At 35.9% G+C, this 17,326-nt stretch overlaps 1 protein-coding gene across 1 annotated transcript in view; it reads left to right on the top strand.

Annotated features, from left to right (window-relative positions):
* ADSS1 (adenylosuccinate synthase 1) overlaps positions 1-17,326 on the top strand; it is an 84,304-nt gene that overhangs the window by 46,704 nt on the left and 20,274 nt on the right. Inside the window, exons 3-5 of the mRNA XM_051978266.1 lie at positions 9,241-9,303; positions 13,174-13,224; positions 14,030-14,096. Of these exons, the coding sequence (XP_051834226.1) occupies positions 9,241-9,303; positions 13,174-13,224; positions 14,030-14,096 (181 nt within the window). The remainder of the gene's footprint in view (positions 1-9,240; positions 9,304-13,173; positions 13,225-14,029; positions 14,097-17,326) is intronic.

The raw sequence follows: 17,326 nt of genomic DNA, 5'->3' as shown, positions 1-17,326 counted from the left end.
AAACACATCCAACTATTTTATTTAATAGTTTACTGAAAGAAGTCAAGAGAATTAGCAAGTGGTACAGTCACAATTCAAACTCAGAGCCTCTTATTCCAAATCCAGCTCTTTTTTTCTAGTGTGCAGTCTGCCCTTCTCCCACCTGGGAGAAGTCTGTTATATTTCATTCCTTCCCCATACTTCTTCAGTACTTTTAGAAAATTGAGGAAATTGTCTCTCTCCTTTACCATTGGCTAGAACCTTCATTAATTATGTCCTCTCAATATTAGAAGTTCAGGTCCTACACTTCCATTTAGCCATTTGTCAGTATGATTGGCTTTTACCAAGAAACTTTTTTAAAAGCTATAACAAAAGCATATATAGGAACATTTCCCCCAACATCTGAGGGTGCAGATTCTCTCACCCATTACCACTTCAGTCTCAGGAGGTAAGGGGAAATTAGGTTCACAGCTTCACTCAGTCCTTGTATAGCATTAACCTTGCCAAAATTTAAGTCCAAAGAGCTCCCTCCCCTCCAAAAAAAAAAAAACCCACCAAAAAACCTAAACTGATTTCTGGGGCCATATAGCCTAAGGGTAGGGCAAGTGGACCACAGGTCTTTCCCTAGTTCCTGGTGACATCTGCCAGGAGTAAATGAGTCTGTCATCATTGGAGTAATTGCGCTTGTTAGGTCAATTTAAAGACCCAGACAGTTCCAGCTGGAAAGAAGCTGTCCCCAAACACATAATAGACCCATACAGAATGTCCCCACTTGTACTGGTCTTCCTGGCACAAGTGGAATATCCCTGCTATCTTCATGGGTGGACATATTCCAAATCCCCGTAACATTCATATTCTGCTTCTTAGGTTGGAAAGGTGGATCAAATCTAATATTACAGAATTTAATGTAGACAAGTTTAGTCATCCTTGACTCCTAGGAATTAACTTTATAAATACAGGAGGGAAAGGCATGAATAAACAACAATTTATATCAAAGCAGGGAGAAAGGGAGGTGGGTGACTTGGCTGGAAAACTCAGAATGAGTCAAAAGAATGACACAGAAGACAAACTAGGATGATTTTTCCCATAGGTCCCCTTAACTGTACTCTGCACAATGCCTGGTAAATAGTAGGTATTTAATGAGTGCTTGTTAATTAAAATGATCTTATTCAACATTCAAGCTGTCAGTGTCCAGAAAGAGCAAAAGGTTAGTTCTCCTGTGTTCTACCATGGCCCCGAACATATCTGGATTGTTGTGTTGTTTGGGTCAATATGTTTTAGGAAAAACATTTTTAACAAGCTAGAGGGTTTCCAGAGGAGGGTAACAAATACTTAGGAACCTATATAATCTGTGCTTACCAAAAAAGAAAAGACATGGAGAAAATATGATTCTTGTCTCCAAGTATTTCAAGGCTGCACTATGGAAGTGAATTATTTTTGTTTTGGAGCAATGACTATTCACTAACTATATGACCTTAAAAAAATCACTTCTCATCTCTGAGTGTCAGGTTGATAAGTTCATAGATTTAGAGTTGGGAGCAGAGGTGTGCTGATAAATATTTAGCAATCAGTTCTCTTGGGGGGAAACTATATGCACAACAAACTTTTAAGTTTAAGATGCAATTTTTTTTCTTTCTTGTGGTTTTTTCCCCTTATAATCTGATCTTTCTTGCACAGCATGACAAATATGGAAATATATTTAAAAGTATTACATATATTTAACTGAAAAAAATAAAATAAAATGTTATTTTAATTTTAAAATTTTATAAAATGAAAAAATTTAAAATTATATCTTCCAGGTAATATAAAGCATACAAGATCTTGCTGGATTATTCCTTTTAATTCTTATAAAATATCCCATTATAAAATTAAAACTCTATAAAGATATGAAATAGTCACAATTTTCATTAATAGAACAAAATTTTATAATTACATTGTATAAATTGTAATTTAAAATTTTGGGGGCAAAGTTACCACTGTAATTCTAGCAAGTACTTAAATAAATCTAAAAGAGTAAAAAAAAAGTTTAACACACATTGCTAACATTTTTCCTCCATCACATTCTTAAGTCTAGAAAATCAACAAAACAATAAATATCAAGTCCAAATTTGTAGTATTTGCCAGTTTTTGTGTTCTCAGTAAAATGCTCACACTGAAAATTTAACAATTGGCTCTTTCTAGCCTGAATGAGTTGGCCCTAATGCACATTTGACTGGAAGGAATGTCAGAAACTATTCAATTTTGCTCTTGTTTAGGGATGTTGATTGGTTTTTTATTGTAGTTTTTTTTTTTTTGACAACCTAGACTAAATGATCTTTGGCTCAAATTTTATTATCCTAAGTTGCAACAAGCAGGTCTTTAGTTTTTAGTTTTTTAGTTTTTAGATTCTTTAGTTTTAATTTTGTTTTTGTTTTTTGCAATCCTCAAAACATATTTTCATGTTCATGACGCTGCACACAAAAAATCAGATCAAAACATGAAAGAAAAAAAACGAGGGAAAAACAATTAAACAAATAACAACTAAAAAAATGAAAATACTATGCTTTGATGCACATTCAGTCTCCATAGTTCTCTCTCTGGATGTGGATGGCATTTTCCATCCTGTCCATTGGAATTGCCTTGAATCACCACATTATTGAGATGCTATAGTTCTTGCAAAGACAGGATGATGAAATGGAAATAGCTCTGGAGTTGGAGGCAGAGAACCTGGATTCCAATTCTAGCTCTTTTATTTTTCCCTTCTTTGAACAAGTCCTTTATTTCCCTTCCTGTGCCTTAGTTTGCCCATTTGTGAAGAAGAGGGATGTAGTGACTGACTTTCAGGGTCTCTTCCTAGTCTAAAAATTCAACTTTAGGCTCTAGATCAGTAAACACATCTAGAACCTTAAATCTAGAACCCATGGTCATAGATCTTTTTCTCCTGTTCTAAGCCTCCCTCCCAGTTGAGCATCTTCCAGATATTACTAGCAAAGAGTCATCATGAAACTCTGCAGCCAAAGGTAAACTTGACAGATAGTGAAAAGTGGAATGGATTTGGAATTAGCATGTAGGTCCAAATCTTAACTGTGACTTTGAGCAAGTCGTTGAATGTCTCTCAGCTTCAGTTTGCTCATCTATAAAATGAGAATAATTGACTAGGGTCTTTTCTAACTCTAAAGAGATGATTCTATGAATGTGTCACTTTTTCAGGTGAGCTAGAACAAAGCCTACTGGATCTGTAGCTGATACTGAGGAAGTGGCCAGGTAATTCCTGCAGAGAGTCCACCGGCCCTGGACTCAAGGAGGACACAGGGTTCTCAGTGCTCTCCCACCAAGAGGCAGAATGTCCTGACCCAGCAGCAGCTGTTGCCTCTCATCCTAGGAAACATGCCAGGAGGCGGTCTTTAGATATTCATATGGGAATAGGAGCTGAAAAGAGCCTCTGGGAATCATCTGTTCTCACCCTTTCAATTTACAAAGAAGAAAAATGAGATCTGGAAGTGGAAAATGACTTGTCTACAGTCACACACTTCACAAATAGCAAATTCAGGACTTAAACCTGGGTCCTAGGACCCACTATTTCCATTTATGCCATTTATTTCAATTATTACTTACAGAGTCCATTGGCATTTGAATGACCTTTGGTTCCTGAGCCGTGTCCAAAGGCTTTGAGTCACTCCCATAATGTAACTTATACCCTGTTGCTCCTCTGCATGACAGAGTCACTCATCTCTGTCTAATCCCACTGGAGACAAATCTCCTGTGTTTGAGAACACATGTCAGAAAGGCATTTGCCTTCTCTGTGTCTGGTCTGTCCCTGCATCCAGGGCATCTCCAGTCGTCCTGATCTGACCACTGGACCCAGTTGGCTCTGGAGGGGAAAGTGAAGCTGATGCCTTTGCACAAGTCTCTGTCACTTCAGTCCAATTCTCTTGCATGTCATGACATCACCTCCCTGACATCATGGTGTTCTTTGATACCAAACAACAACCAACCACAAATTCTAAGGGAAGGAGTGGGTGGCAATAGGTCATCAGAGAGGCAGTGGGGTAAAGTGAAATTTGACCCAGAGGATAAGTTAAACAAACAGATCACTTCCCTCATCCCTTCCACTTTTATTACATTCTGGTCATGTGCAGGATATAAAATTTAATATTGAGGAAACTGAGGCAGGCAGGGGTTAAATTACTTATCCAGGATCTCACAGCTCAGCACTAGGAAAGATACAAGTTGAAAAACCAGCATCATAGTCTAATGGAAGGAGACAGTAGGGAGGGCTGATGCATACCAAATAAGTAAGATTTGGGAGAAATTGTTGATTTAGTTATGTCCGACTCTTGATGAGTCCTTTTAGGGTTTTCTTGGCAAAGATATTGGAGTGGTTTGCCATTTCCTTCTCCAGCTCATTTTACGGATGAGAAAACTGAGGCAAACAGGGTTAAGTGACTTGCTCACGTATACATAACTAGTAAGTATCTGAGATCAGCTTTGATCTATGGTCCTCCTGACCCAGCATCCTATCCACCGCACCATCCAGCTGCCAAAAGGGACCCTACAGTCCCTCATTTTGTGTCTGTTCTCTATACTGACTTGCTAGGCTGTTTACCAGTTGCATTTTTCTGTCTACTCTAGCCCTTGGGATTTGGTTAACCGATGAACTCTGTTTTGACCACAACAGGCTTTCTGTTCCCTTTCTAATCATAACTTTCACTACAACTTTTCTTCTAAAGAAAGTTTCCACTGTTATTTGTTCCTAATCACTACTTTAGAGGCAAAGAAACAAGGATTTATTAATAGCCTTCTCTGTGTCAAGTTTTTTGCTAAGCTCTTAATAAATATCTTTTCTGACACTCCACAACAACCCTAGGAGTAGTTGCTATTATTATCCCCTCTTTACAGTTGAGGAAACTGAGTGACTTGCCCAGAGTCTCATAGCTAATAAGTGTCTGAGGTTAGTTTTGAACCCAAGTCTTTCTAATTTCTGGCTCAGTACTCTATTCACTGTGCCATCTCTCTCCTCATTAACATCACTCAGTTTAAGCGCTACCACCATCCTAAGGGAGAAAATGTTGATACTTTCCTAGGGTCATCAGTACCCTTAGAATATTCATGGCTTAGTGTCTCAGTAGGTGCAGCCCTGACCTGACCAATGAAGTTTTGAAACAGAGACTTGTGAAATTCTGGTAGAATCACAGAATATTAGTGCTAGAAAAAAATTTAAGAGGTTATCTCATTCTACCTCCAGTCCCATTTTACAGAGGAGAAAAAAAGAGGGAAAATGACTTGCTGGGAGTTGTTCAGGGAATTAATGACATAACAAAGACTTGAACTTATCAGGATTCCTGGTCCCCAGTTTCTTCCATCAGACTACCTCTTTTTTTTTCTTTTTTTAAATGACATTTTTTCCAATTACATGTAAAAATTTTTAATATTTTTTTTGAATTTTCCAAATTATCTCCTTCAATTCCCCTCCCTATAATGGTAAACAATTTAATATAGGCCACGAATGTGCCATCATGTAAAAACACATTTCATATGAATCATGTTATGAAAGAAGAACAGGCCAAAAGAAAAGAACTACTAAAAAAAAATAAAGAAAGCAACAAGACCATGCTTCAGTCTGCATTCAGACTCCATCGTTCTTTCTCTGGATGTGCATAGTATTTTGCATCAGGAGTCCTTTAGAATGGTCTTGGATTATTGTATGCTGAAAAGAGCTAATTGTTCATAGCTGATCACCACACAATGTTGCTGTTACTGTATAGAATGTTCTCCTGGTCCTGCTCACTTCACTTTGCATCTCTTCATGTAAGTATTTCCAGGCATTTCTGAAATCCCAAACCACCTCTTCTCAGGAACAACAGAAATTGTCTCACTGGGGAAGAGGGCTTGGAAGCTCTGTTCAGAAAGATAAATCTTTCTTTCTAAAACTAAGGAGAAGCAGAAAGCATCTATTATCCCACCTAGGTCTTCTTGAACTGTTCCATATCTTTAGTACATAGTATCCAACCTTTATGGAATTTATTTATAATTTTTTTTTTTATTTTTATTTTGCTGAGGCAATTGGGGTTAAGTGACTTGCCCAGGGTCACACAGCTAGGAAGTCTTAAGTGTCTGAGGTCAAATTTGAACTCATGTCCTTGTGACTTCAAGCTTGTGCTCTATCCACTGTGCCACCTACCTACTTCATTTGTTAATTTTTTAATAAAACAAGTGAATAATAAGATTCTTATCCCCCTGTTCTCCCTTCCCCACATACACACATATACCCTGAGATACCCCTCAAGTGAGGGGAGTTAAGGACAACTCAAGATTTTCTCAGGTTACATTCTTAAACAAACAAGGGATAGAGATCATAAAAGACAACACTGACAATTTGATTAAATAAAATTCAAAAGTCTAAATGTGAATGATTAGAAGAGACTCTGTCAATACTATCTACCTAAATTAATTTACTTTCTAGTACCATATCAGTACCAATAAAATTAATTTATAAAGTTAGAAAAATTAAAATTTTCTGGAGGAACAAATTTCAAGAATCTATAGGAAAATGATGAAAAAATAAGAAAGAAACAAAACAGTAATGATCAAAACATTTGGAACTGAGTAAGAAATAGAAAGGTTGACCAATGGAACAGATTATATACACAATATACAAAGGAAAATGAGCATAGAAGCCTAGTATTTAATAAACCCCAAGGTCTCAGTTTTTGGAATAATAAATCATCATTTGAAAAAAAACTTTTGAGAATAATGGAAAGCAATTTGGCATTAACTAGACCTACACCAACATCTTACACCACATACTAAAATAAGCTATAAATGGGCATATGACTTAGACATAAAGGATGACAGAAAGTAAAATGGAAATTTTAACACAAAATTTTAAAGTTTTGCATAAGCAAAACCAATGGAGCTGAGATTAGAAGAGAAGTAAATAAGAAGAAAAAAACTTTGAAGAAAGTTTCTATGATGAAGTTCTCATTTCTGAGATATATAGAGAACTGAGTCAAATTTATAAGAGTAAGAGCCATTTCCCAGTCAATAAATGGTCCAAAAAGATGAACAGATACTTTTCAGAGAAAGAAATTCAATTAATAACCATATGGAAAAATTCTTTAGATCACTAATAATTAGAGAAATTAATATTAAAAGAACTCTAGCATTCTTTCTCACACCAATCAGATTGGCAAAGTTCACAATAAAAGGGGAAATTACAAATTTGCATTTATTGCATTTGTTGGTAGTACTGCACTTGGTGCAGTTCTAGCCATTCTGAAATGCAATTTGGTCTTATGCCTCAAAAGCTATTAAAATATGTATATGCTTTGATCCAGCCATTATATTTACTTTTATCCTCAAGAGACCAAAGAAAGAGGAAAAGGAACCAAATATATTTTTAAAATTCATTTCAGTTCCTTTTAAGGTAGTAAAGAATTGAAAATTGAGGAAGTATCTATCAATTGGAAGATGGCTAAATAAACCAAGTGTATGAATGTAATAGAATATTGTACCTATAACAATTGATAAAGAGTAGAGTTTCAGGACTCATATGGAGTGAAGTGAAAAGAACCAATGGAACAATTTGCATAATAACAATATTTTAAGGATAAACAATTTTGAAAGTTTAAGAAGTCTGATCAAATCTGATTTTTCTTGTGCAGCATGATAATTGTATAAATATGTATACATATATTGGATTTAACATATATTTTTAACATGTTTAACATATATATTGGATTAGTTGCCATCCTGGGGGCGGGGTGGGGAGAAAGGAGAGAAAAATTTGGAATATAAGGTTTTGCAATGGTTAATGTTGAAAAATTATCCATGCATATGTTTTGAAAATCAAAAGTTTTAATAAAAAATACTTTAAAAATGAAATCTGATCAAAGCAACAACTAATCATGATTCCAGATGAGACATAAGGAAATGTGTTATTTAACCATCTGATAGAGAGATGAAAGCCTGAGAAATAATTTTTGAATATAACTAATGTGGAAATTTGTTTTGCTTGACTACAAATTTTGATAGAGTTTTTTCTTTTTTCTCAATAAGGAAAGAAGGTGGAAAGAAGAAAAGGAAAAATTTTAATTTAAAAAACAGAATCTGTCAACTAGGAAAAAGTTGATATTCAAGATATATAGAGAACTAATACACATATAATATATATATATAAATAACACTGGGACCCATTCTCCAATAGATAACTGGTCAAAGAAATGAAGTTTTCTAAAAAAGAATGGCAAATTAAATGATATTTGAAAATATAATTAAATCACTTACAATATTTTGCCCTTAGTGGCAAAGGTGAGAATATAGACATTCCAATACCACTCACTGTTGGTAGAATTGTGAATGAAATTATACAAGGAAAGTGATTGAATTGTTCATAACCTTCGACCTAACAATCCCATTACCAGTCATATCCCTCAAAAATTCAGAAATCAAAACTAAGTCCAATAAAAAGAATATCTGTCACCTGGGGAACCACTGGTATATGAATGTAATGGAATATTATTATCTTCTAATGAGCCATGAATACTAACTGATACAGAATAAAATAAATGAAACCAAAATAAATGAAGTAAAATAAACCTCTTGGTCTAGGTCACCTCTAAGATTCCTTCCAGTTCTCAACCATGACTTCATCAATTTACATGAACAAGTTTATTTAGTGAAAAAATGACAGAGCTAGAACTGGAACCCAGAGAGTCAACTTTCATTCCTACTGCTAGAATATGAAGTCATTTAAAATGAGATTTAATAGGATGTGTGTGTGTGTGTGTGTGTGTGTGTGTGTGAGAGAGAGAGAGAGAGAGAGAGAGAGAGAGAGAGAGAGAGAGAGAGAGAGAGAGAGAGAGAAAGAGAAACTGATTAGTAATGCGAGAAATCTGAAAAAGCGTGGTATGGAAAATGGTACTTCTGTGGAGTCTTGAAGGAAAAAAAGGACTACAGGCATAGAGAAGAATATAAAGATAGAGGATAGAGAGTGTGTAAAGAACAACAAGGAGGGAAAATTGGAAAGACTGGCAGGAAGGAGAATAAAGTATTTGTCCTGGTCATGACTCTACAATGGGTCATTCAGAGACCAAGGGCACACACAAATAGTTCTTTTACTTAAAATCATATTGGGATGCCCCAGGGAGAAGCATTTTCTGAGATGATCAAAAATACTTCAGGAATATTTTTTTTAAATGGAGAAAATCCCCCATAAGGAGGCAAACTTTTTTCAGTTCCTATATTTAAGCAATAAACCTCTCTTTCATGTGTGTCTCTCAGGCAATGGTGTGGTCATCCATTTACCTGGCCTATTTGAAGAAGCAGAAAAAAATGAAAAGAAAGGTAAGTCTAGCATATCTTTGCTTCCTTTACTCTGAAAATCACATCCACTCTTCCCATGGCCTTAGGTCCTGAGAAAGTATTTCATGGACTAACTCCTCTCTAAGTTAGTTCTCTTCAAATATTTGAGAATTTGGGACCACTTCAATAGCTCAAGTCACCAGATTATTCCGGCAAAAGTATAGGAGTGTTTTCATTTGGGTTGCCCAGCTGATCACATTGATTATCTGATTTACTTAAGTCTTATAGAGTAAGATCCAAGTATAAAACTTATATGGATACATGGCTCAGATCAATGGTGGTTGTCCTTTGTTCTTGAAGAGAACCAAAATAATATCACTATATTAAAGTCTGACTGAGGCTGATCAGGCCAATATGAGCTCAAAATCTCTATCACACATCAGATGCAAAGAGTCCTTGTGAACATTAGGGGTGGAATCTCTAAATTTTAGCTTCTTGCATTTATTTTGAACTACTTCAGTTCTGCTTTGTTCCTAGAGCGTAGCACCTTTTCTGATAAGGGCTTACCATTCTGGGGAGTCCTGTGTCTCCCATGTCACAGAATCAGTTTCAAAGTTCTTAAAAGAGACTCTGAGAATGTCTTTGTATCACTTTTTCTGACCACTATGTGAGCATTTGCCCTCCATAAAATAATCTTTTTGGCAAGCATATGTTTGGCATTCAAAAAAAGTAGCCAGACCAATGGAGTTGCACTCTCTGCAGTGGAGTTTGAATGGTTGGCAGTTTAGTTTGAGAATACCAGTGTCTGGTTTTTTATCCTACTTTGGTGATCTTTAGAATCTTCCTAAAACCATTCAAATGGACACTAGTACTAAATATCTCCACAATCTACAGTTATCTAATTGTTACCAATTATCCCCTTTATCTTTCACTTATACACTGAACCTATTAGATAAGTTAAGAGTATTTTGATTTAAAAACCAAGTGAAGACATATGACCACAGAATTGTTGGCAGAGTTGCTACCCAGAAAGATCTTGAGAGGCTAGAACACCGGACCAAATCTAACAAGATCTTCTGCTTGAATTTCTAAAAAAATCATTGTCCAAGTAATTGTAGAAGATATCTTTAGACAATAGATTTTGAAAAAAGACATAGGCTTTTTATTTTTAAAAGCCTCTTTTGCAATGCTTAATGTAATTCAAAAGTGATATGGCAGCCCCGAGAAGCTAAAAGGATCTGAATTGACCTTGCCAAAAGGATTATGTTTAAATGAGAGAACTGATGGTCTTATTGTCCTTTGCCCTGTTCAAATCACTCATGGGGTACTGAGTGCAGTTTAGGGTATCACATTTTAGAATTGTTGAGAGGATCCAAATCCCTTCATCAGATTATAATAGCTTGTCATTCCATCTTTTCCATGCCTTATAACTTCTAAACCTGTTCTTCATACTTATGATCCCTAATCCCTTCATCCCTCAGTTTTCCTCCAGATTATTACTCTTTCACTAGCAATGCTTTCCTTCTTTCCCCAGCTTAACTCCTTGGTGAACCAATTCAACTCTATACTATTCTTTGCTCAGTAATTCCTTGTCTGTCTTTGATCATACCTTGCCAAACCTCAACCCTGTTTTTATTATATTATTCTTTTTTTATTCTCCTGCCACCTATCTGATCTCTCCTATTCCAGAACTTAATCTATGTTATACCCACTAAATGTGGGTATCCCATAAAGCTTTGTTCAGGTATCTCTTCTTTTCTCCCTCTATACTATTTGACCTGGTGATTTCATTAGCCTGTGAGGATTTATTTACCATCTCTATAGATCCATACAAAAAATATATATCTCCTTAGTTTTTTCCTGAGTTTCAGCGCCATATAACCAAGTGATTTTTGGATATCTCAAATTGGATGCTTCAAAGTCATCACAAACTCTACATATTCAAAAAGGAGCTTCTTATCTTTTCCTCCAAATCCTCCCTTCTTCCCAAATTTACTATTACTGCCAAAGGCACTACCATCTACCAAATCCCCTTGCTTCACAATCCAAAATAGCATCCTCAACTCCTCATTCTCATTCACTCCATGTATCTACTCTGTTGTCAAATCTTTTGATTTCTAGGTTCACATCATTTCTCACTCATATTCCCTTCTTTCTTTTCACTTTACCACTATCCTGGTGCAGACTCTCATCACTTTTCTTCACCTGGTCTATTATAGCAGCCTTCTAATTGATCTCCTTGCCTCAAATCTCTCTGTACTCCAATCCATCCTCCACTCAGCTGCCAATTTTCTTAAGTTTGATGTCACTTCTCCTCCTCCTACTCAATAAACACTAGGGGCTCCCTATTACTTCCAGAATCAAATATAAAGTCCTTCTCAACCTCATCGCTTCCTGTCTTTAAAGGATTCTTACTCTATGACATCCTCACAGTGTAAGCAAAATCCATATTTGAGGACAGAAAGTATAGACCAACAGTTCTCAAAGTGTCATCTGCCGATCTCTAGAAGTTCTGAGGTCCTTACTGAGGTTTTGCAAAGTTAAAATTATTTTTTAAATAATATTAAGATGTAGTTTGCCTCCTAAAATACTATTCCCTTTTCCAACTACATATCTGTAATATAGTACTTTTTTCATATATGTCAATCAAAACAACATATCCCAACAGATTGGATGCAGAGCAAATATGAAAATCCAGCTGTCATCTATTAAGCTACACATTAAAAAGAAGTGCAAAAATATGCAAAATGATATCATTCTTCTCATTAAATTTCTTTGTTTTGGAAAGTTTTGTTAAAATACACCATTTGTGTTCATTTGTAATGAGTTTATTGTTGTTATTTTTAAAATATATTTTATTTTTCCCAATTATACATAAAAACAATTTTTAACATTCATTTTTTATTAATATTTTATTTTATTTTATTTAATAATAACTTTATATTGACAGAATCCATGCCTGGATAATTCAACATTATCCCTTGCACTCGTTTCTCTTCTGATTTTTCCCCTCCCTCCGTCCACCCCCTCCCCTAGATGGCAAGCAGTCCTATATATTTAACATTCATTTTTTTAAAATTTTAGTTTCAAATTCTCTCCCTGAGATGTAATGATTTGATATAGGTTATAAATATGAAATCATATAAAACATTTCTGTCAGTCATGTTGAAAACAAAAAATGAAAAAAAAAACCAAAGTGAAAAAACAGTATGCTTTCTTCTGCATTAGACTCTTATCAGTTCTTTCTGTGAAGATAGAATTTTTCATGATGAGTTCTTTGGAATTTTGTCTTTGATCATTGTATTTCCAGGAATAGAGCAATATAATGTTATTATAATCTTACACTATATATTGTTATTTTTAAATGAATTAATAAATACTTTTAAAATTTACCAGTTTTACCAAACATTGATAGATATATTCCATGTAAACCAAAGCTCTTTGGGATCCTCAAAATTTAAAAAAGTGTCATGAGGTCCTGAATCCCAAAAGTTTGAGAAGCATTGATATAGTCAAGATACGTTGAGGCCATAATGAATTCATGACAGAATTACAGTATATGGTGCAGCTGGGTGGCGCAGTGGATAGAGCACCAGCCCTAAACTCAGGAGAACCTGAGTTCAAATGTGACCTCAGACACTTAACCCTTCCTAGCCTGTGTGACCCTGGCAAGTCACTTAACCCCAATTGCCTCAGCCAAAAAAAAGGGAAAAAACCCCAGAATTACAGTATATGCCAGCACGAAAATAATTTATCAGTGATGTTTTAGATCATGCTACACAAAGGCACATATGTTACCAGGAGAGGTAGAAAGATCAGAGAGATCTAACAAAAAAGAAAGCCATTTTCTTCTATCCTTTCACCATAATTAAGATATCACAAAGTCTCAGCTATGGGTTCTGTCTTTGGCAGGTCTGAAAGACTGGGAAAAAAGACTCATCATTTCAGACAGAGCCCACATTGGTGAGTACCCCCTTTCCAAAGACAAATAGAAATAGTTCCTTCCCATCTCTACTGAGCTTTAAGGTTTATATGATACTTTTCTCATAATATTTCTAGAATGTAAATTGTACAAGTTTTATTTCTGTTTTATAGTGAGTAGCTCTGAGACTCAGGGAACTGATTTGCTCAAAGTCACGTTAACTAACATGTAGAAGAACCAAGACTACTAGTACTAGTGCTTTTTCCAGTGGACTACACTGCCCTGAAAATCAAATAAATGAGAAGAGTAAGCACTTCCTTTCCCAGTCCCATAGTATAACCTTTCTCCTCAATTTATTAGTCAAAGGGAAAAAATTCCTGATCTGTCAGTTCCATAATTAGCTCGTTCTACTCCAAAAGGCAATGACTTTTGTCACCATCCTTTTCTGTGCTGGGCAGAGTTCAGCAATGCCCATTTTTTCATGTTGTATATAGAGCTTTTATTGTTTCCAACTCTCTTTACCATGCATTATTTCATAGGATTCCCCATTGGCCCCATAAAATCAGCCAGGGAAGGATTGTTATTCTCCACTTTACAGGGGAAGAAACTGAAACCCAGAGACGTCAAGTTGTTTGCTTTAGGTAATATCGTAGGGGAGCAGTGGAGCTAGAATGAAAACTCAGACCCCTGACACTCCCTTCTCCCCCAGAAATGTTCTTTTTGCTTCATCAAAAGGCCTCCCACTTCCAAACTTCTCCCATTTCTTTTCTAATGTTGACAGTGATCCTGCTGGTGTCCCCCTTCTAACAGCTTCTCTTCTTCTCCAATCTCCTTTTCCCTTAACAGTATTCGATTTTCACCAAGCAGTTGATGGACTTCAGGAAATGCAACGTCAGGCTCAAGAGGGGAAAAAGTAATTATATCTCAACACTTCTTCTGTTATGATTCTTCAGTCTGGCAAGTTGGTGCATGTGGGGAAAGGTAACCCGTGAGATTCTGGGTGGGTCATTTAAAATTTCAAGGCTCCAGTTTCCTCATCTGTAAAATGGGGGAGAGGAGACCATTTAGTGACCTATAAGGTCCCTTCATTCAGGCATTCAGTCAATTGGCAAACAATTATTAAGCACTTACAATTTGCTAAGCATTATTCTCAATACTAGCAAAACCAAAAAAGGCAGAAAAAAGACTTTACTCTCAAGGAACTCACAGTCTCATGGACTCTATCTCTTCCAACTGTTCATCTCTAATTTTGACTGTGGACATGGTTGGGATATATGGCTGGATGATGTGACCCAAAATCTTCAATAATTTGAGGAATTCCATTCCATTTGAAGTATGAATCATCATAAGGCCTGCTCTAATTGCATTCTCTAGCTCACTCATTCCTAGGCAGGATTTTCCCTTTAATTCTCTAGTATTTTTCATTTAATATCCTATGGAATCCTTATGTTTTGCTTGATAAGTTACTACTTGGCACTATTTATTATGAGAGGTACAAAGAGAGATAAGACTTAGCTAGATGGTGGATAGAATCAGGACAAAACTGAATTTAAATTTAGCCTCAGATGCTTAGTATCTTTGTGATTTTGAAGAAATTATTTAACCTCTGCCTGCTTTAGTTGGTAAATTGAGAATAATAAATACTCACCTCAGAGAGTTGTCCTAGGAATAAAATAAAATATTTGTAAAGCATTTAGAGTAGTACCTGGCAGATAGTAGGTGCTTAATAATTTTTGTTTGTTTGTTTTTACCTCCTAGGGTTTTTCCTAAGGATAAAATCAAATTATATCTTTAAAACACTTTGTAAACCTTAGCACTCTATAAAAGCTATTATTATTATTCTACAACTCAGGACCTACTTTCAAAACATTTACATTGTAAAGGGGAAATTTTTCCCCATATTTCAAATAGAGAAACAATACTAAAATCTATGATATAAAAAAGAGTGAGATAAGTACAAAAGAGAGGTCTTGGAAAGTTCTATAATCATTCTTTTTTACTTGGAATGGGAAGGAGGTGCCAGGGTGGACTACAGCCAATCAAGTATTTGTTAATGGAGGAATAACCAGATTGGAGAGAGCCTCAGATGTAGGGTTAGGGAGTTTATGTACTCTGGTAGGTGCTGGGAAGCTAGGAATGACTTTAGAGTAGAAGAGACACATTAGGAAGATTACTCAGGTTGTACATTCAGGATGGAGAGGCTAAGATAGAGAAAACAATTAGGAGGCTTTGTACAATAGTCCAGGGCATCTAAGAGGTGCCATAGTGCATAGAGTGCTGAGTCTGGAGTTCAAATCTAATCTTCAGACTATTATTACTAGCTATGTGATCATAGGCAAATTACTTAATTTCTGTTTGCCTCAATTTCCTCAATTATAATATAGGAGCAATAATAGCAAAGGATTATCGTAAGGATCAAATTTTACTAGCTGTGTGATCATAAGCAAATTATTTAATTTCTTTTTGCCTCAGTTTCCTCAACTGTAAAATGAGAATAATAATAACAAAGGATTATTGTAAGGATCAGATTTTACTAGTTATGTGATCATAAGCAAATTACTTAATTTTTTAAAAAGCACTTAGCACAGTGATTGGCACATAATAGGCACTTTACAAATGCATATTCTTTTCCTTTTCCTTCTTCCCTAATTATGCTAACATATTCTGTGAGGAAATTCTGCTATTAGCAATTTTCCCCCTCTTAATATTAAATATCAAATTATGTGTATATATGTGTATGTTTGAAAAATGATTATGCCTAACAATCCACATGAAAAACAGGCTTCATTTTCTCTAATGGCTGCCTCAAAAGTGACTTGAGTAAAATTTTCTCATTGGTGGAGATTTATCACTCAATGCTCTATGCTTTTAGGACGGGGCAGAGTTGGGGAAAGTTTGGGGATGAGGTAGAGATCAGGATCATCAGGCTGCCAGCTTCAAAGGAGTAGAGACTTTATTATGAATTCTCTTTGGGTCTCTGAAAGAAGAGAAAGATTTTTGGCAAGAAGTCAATATGTAAAGGAGCTGATGACCTCAATCATATCTATTTTCTTAGCTTGCTGTATTAGAGACACCAGGAAGGAGATCTAAGACTTTCTCTTGGTCGAGCTGAGTTATCTTATTCCCAATAGAAGGCATCATTTGCTCTGTGTGCTATCTAATACATATTTTCCTATGTATACTTTCTCTGATTTCTGTTTTGCTGTTGAATGGGATAAATGGGTCTGTTTGCTATTTACTACATGTGTTCATTGTGAAAGGAGTCAAGCCTTGAACATATAGCTTGGGGCACTCTTTCCCATTAAGGGATAGCCATCAGCAGCACAGTTTGAACTTTAAAATTATTTCTCTTACTCTAGCTATATTTAAGAGAGCAGATAGATAAAATTATAGCCCAGTCACTCCTCTCTTTGAAGAGAGCAAAATGGGATCATCTGACCCCAACCTCCTGCTTCTCCTCCTGGCAGGAATCAGTCTTCTTTGGAGAAGGAAGAGAGGAGACTCTAGAGATAGCTATTCCTGCCTCCCTTGCAGCCAAAATTCCCAGGGTGGTAAGCTGGGGGTAAGGACATGATTGAGGTCACCAGATCCTTTTACATACAGCTTCTTCCCAGAGTCTTTTTCTGTTTTCAGGGAGCTAAAGAGAATCTAGAATCACATGTCTTCTCTTTGTCTCTGTCTGTCTCTCTGTCTCTCTCTCTCTGTTTCTCTCTCTCTCTCTCTCTCTCTCTCTCTCTCTCTCTCTCTCTCTCTCTCTCTCTCTTAGAAATCAGGATCTTTTCTCTTTTAAGCTCTTATAACTCCATCCCTCACAAAGATATGGAACATTAACTGATTCTCAACCAAAGAGGAGAGTCTTATGTAAATATCCTTTGAGTTAGCTGTTACACCTACCTCTATTTTGCTCCAAAGATTCCCTTCCCTTATCTTCTGGGATCTTTCAACAATCTAGTCTCTTCATCTGAGGATCATGAGTCAACTTATATTTTAAGCGCCAAAGTGAACCATATCCAAATAAGTTTGGGAAACACTGATCAGGATGGTCTAGAACAGTGGTTCTCAAAGTATAGCCTAGAGAATCTTGGGGATCTCTGAAACCCTTTTAGAGGGTCTACAAATTCAAAAATAGTTTTTATTTCCAAT

Source organism: Antechinus flavipes, chromosome 2 (assembly GCF_016432865.1).
Source record: "Antechinus flavipes isolate AdamAnt ecotype Samford, QLD, Australia chromosome 2, AdamAnt_v2, whole genome shotgun sequence".
Taxonomy (NCBI): Eukaryota; Metazoa; Chordata; class Mammalia; order Dasyuromorphia; family Dasyuridae; genus Antechinus; species Antechinus flavipes.
Note: the sequence above shows the minus strand (reverse complement) of the source record. Positions and strands in the feature narration are given on the sequence as shown.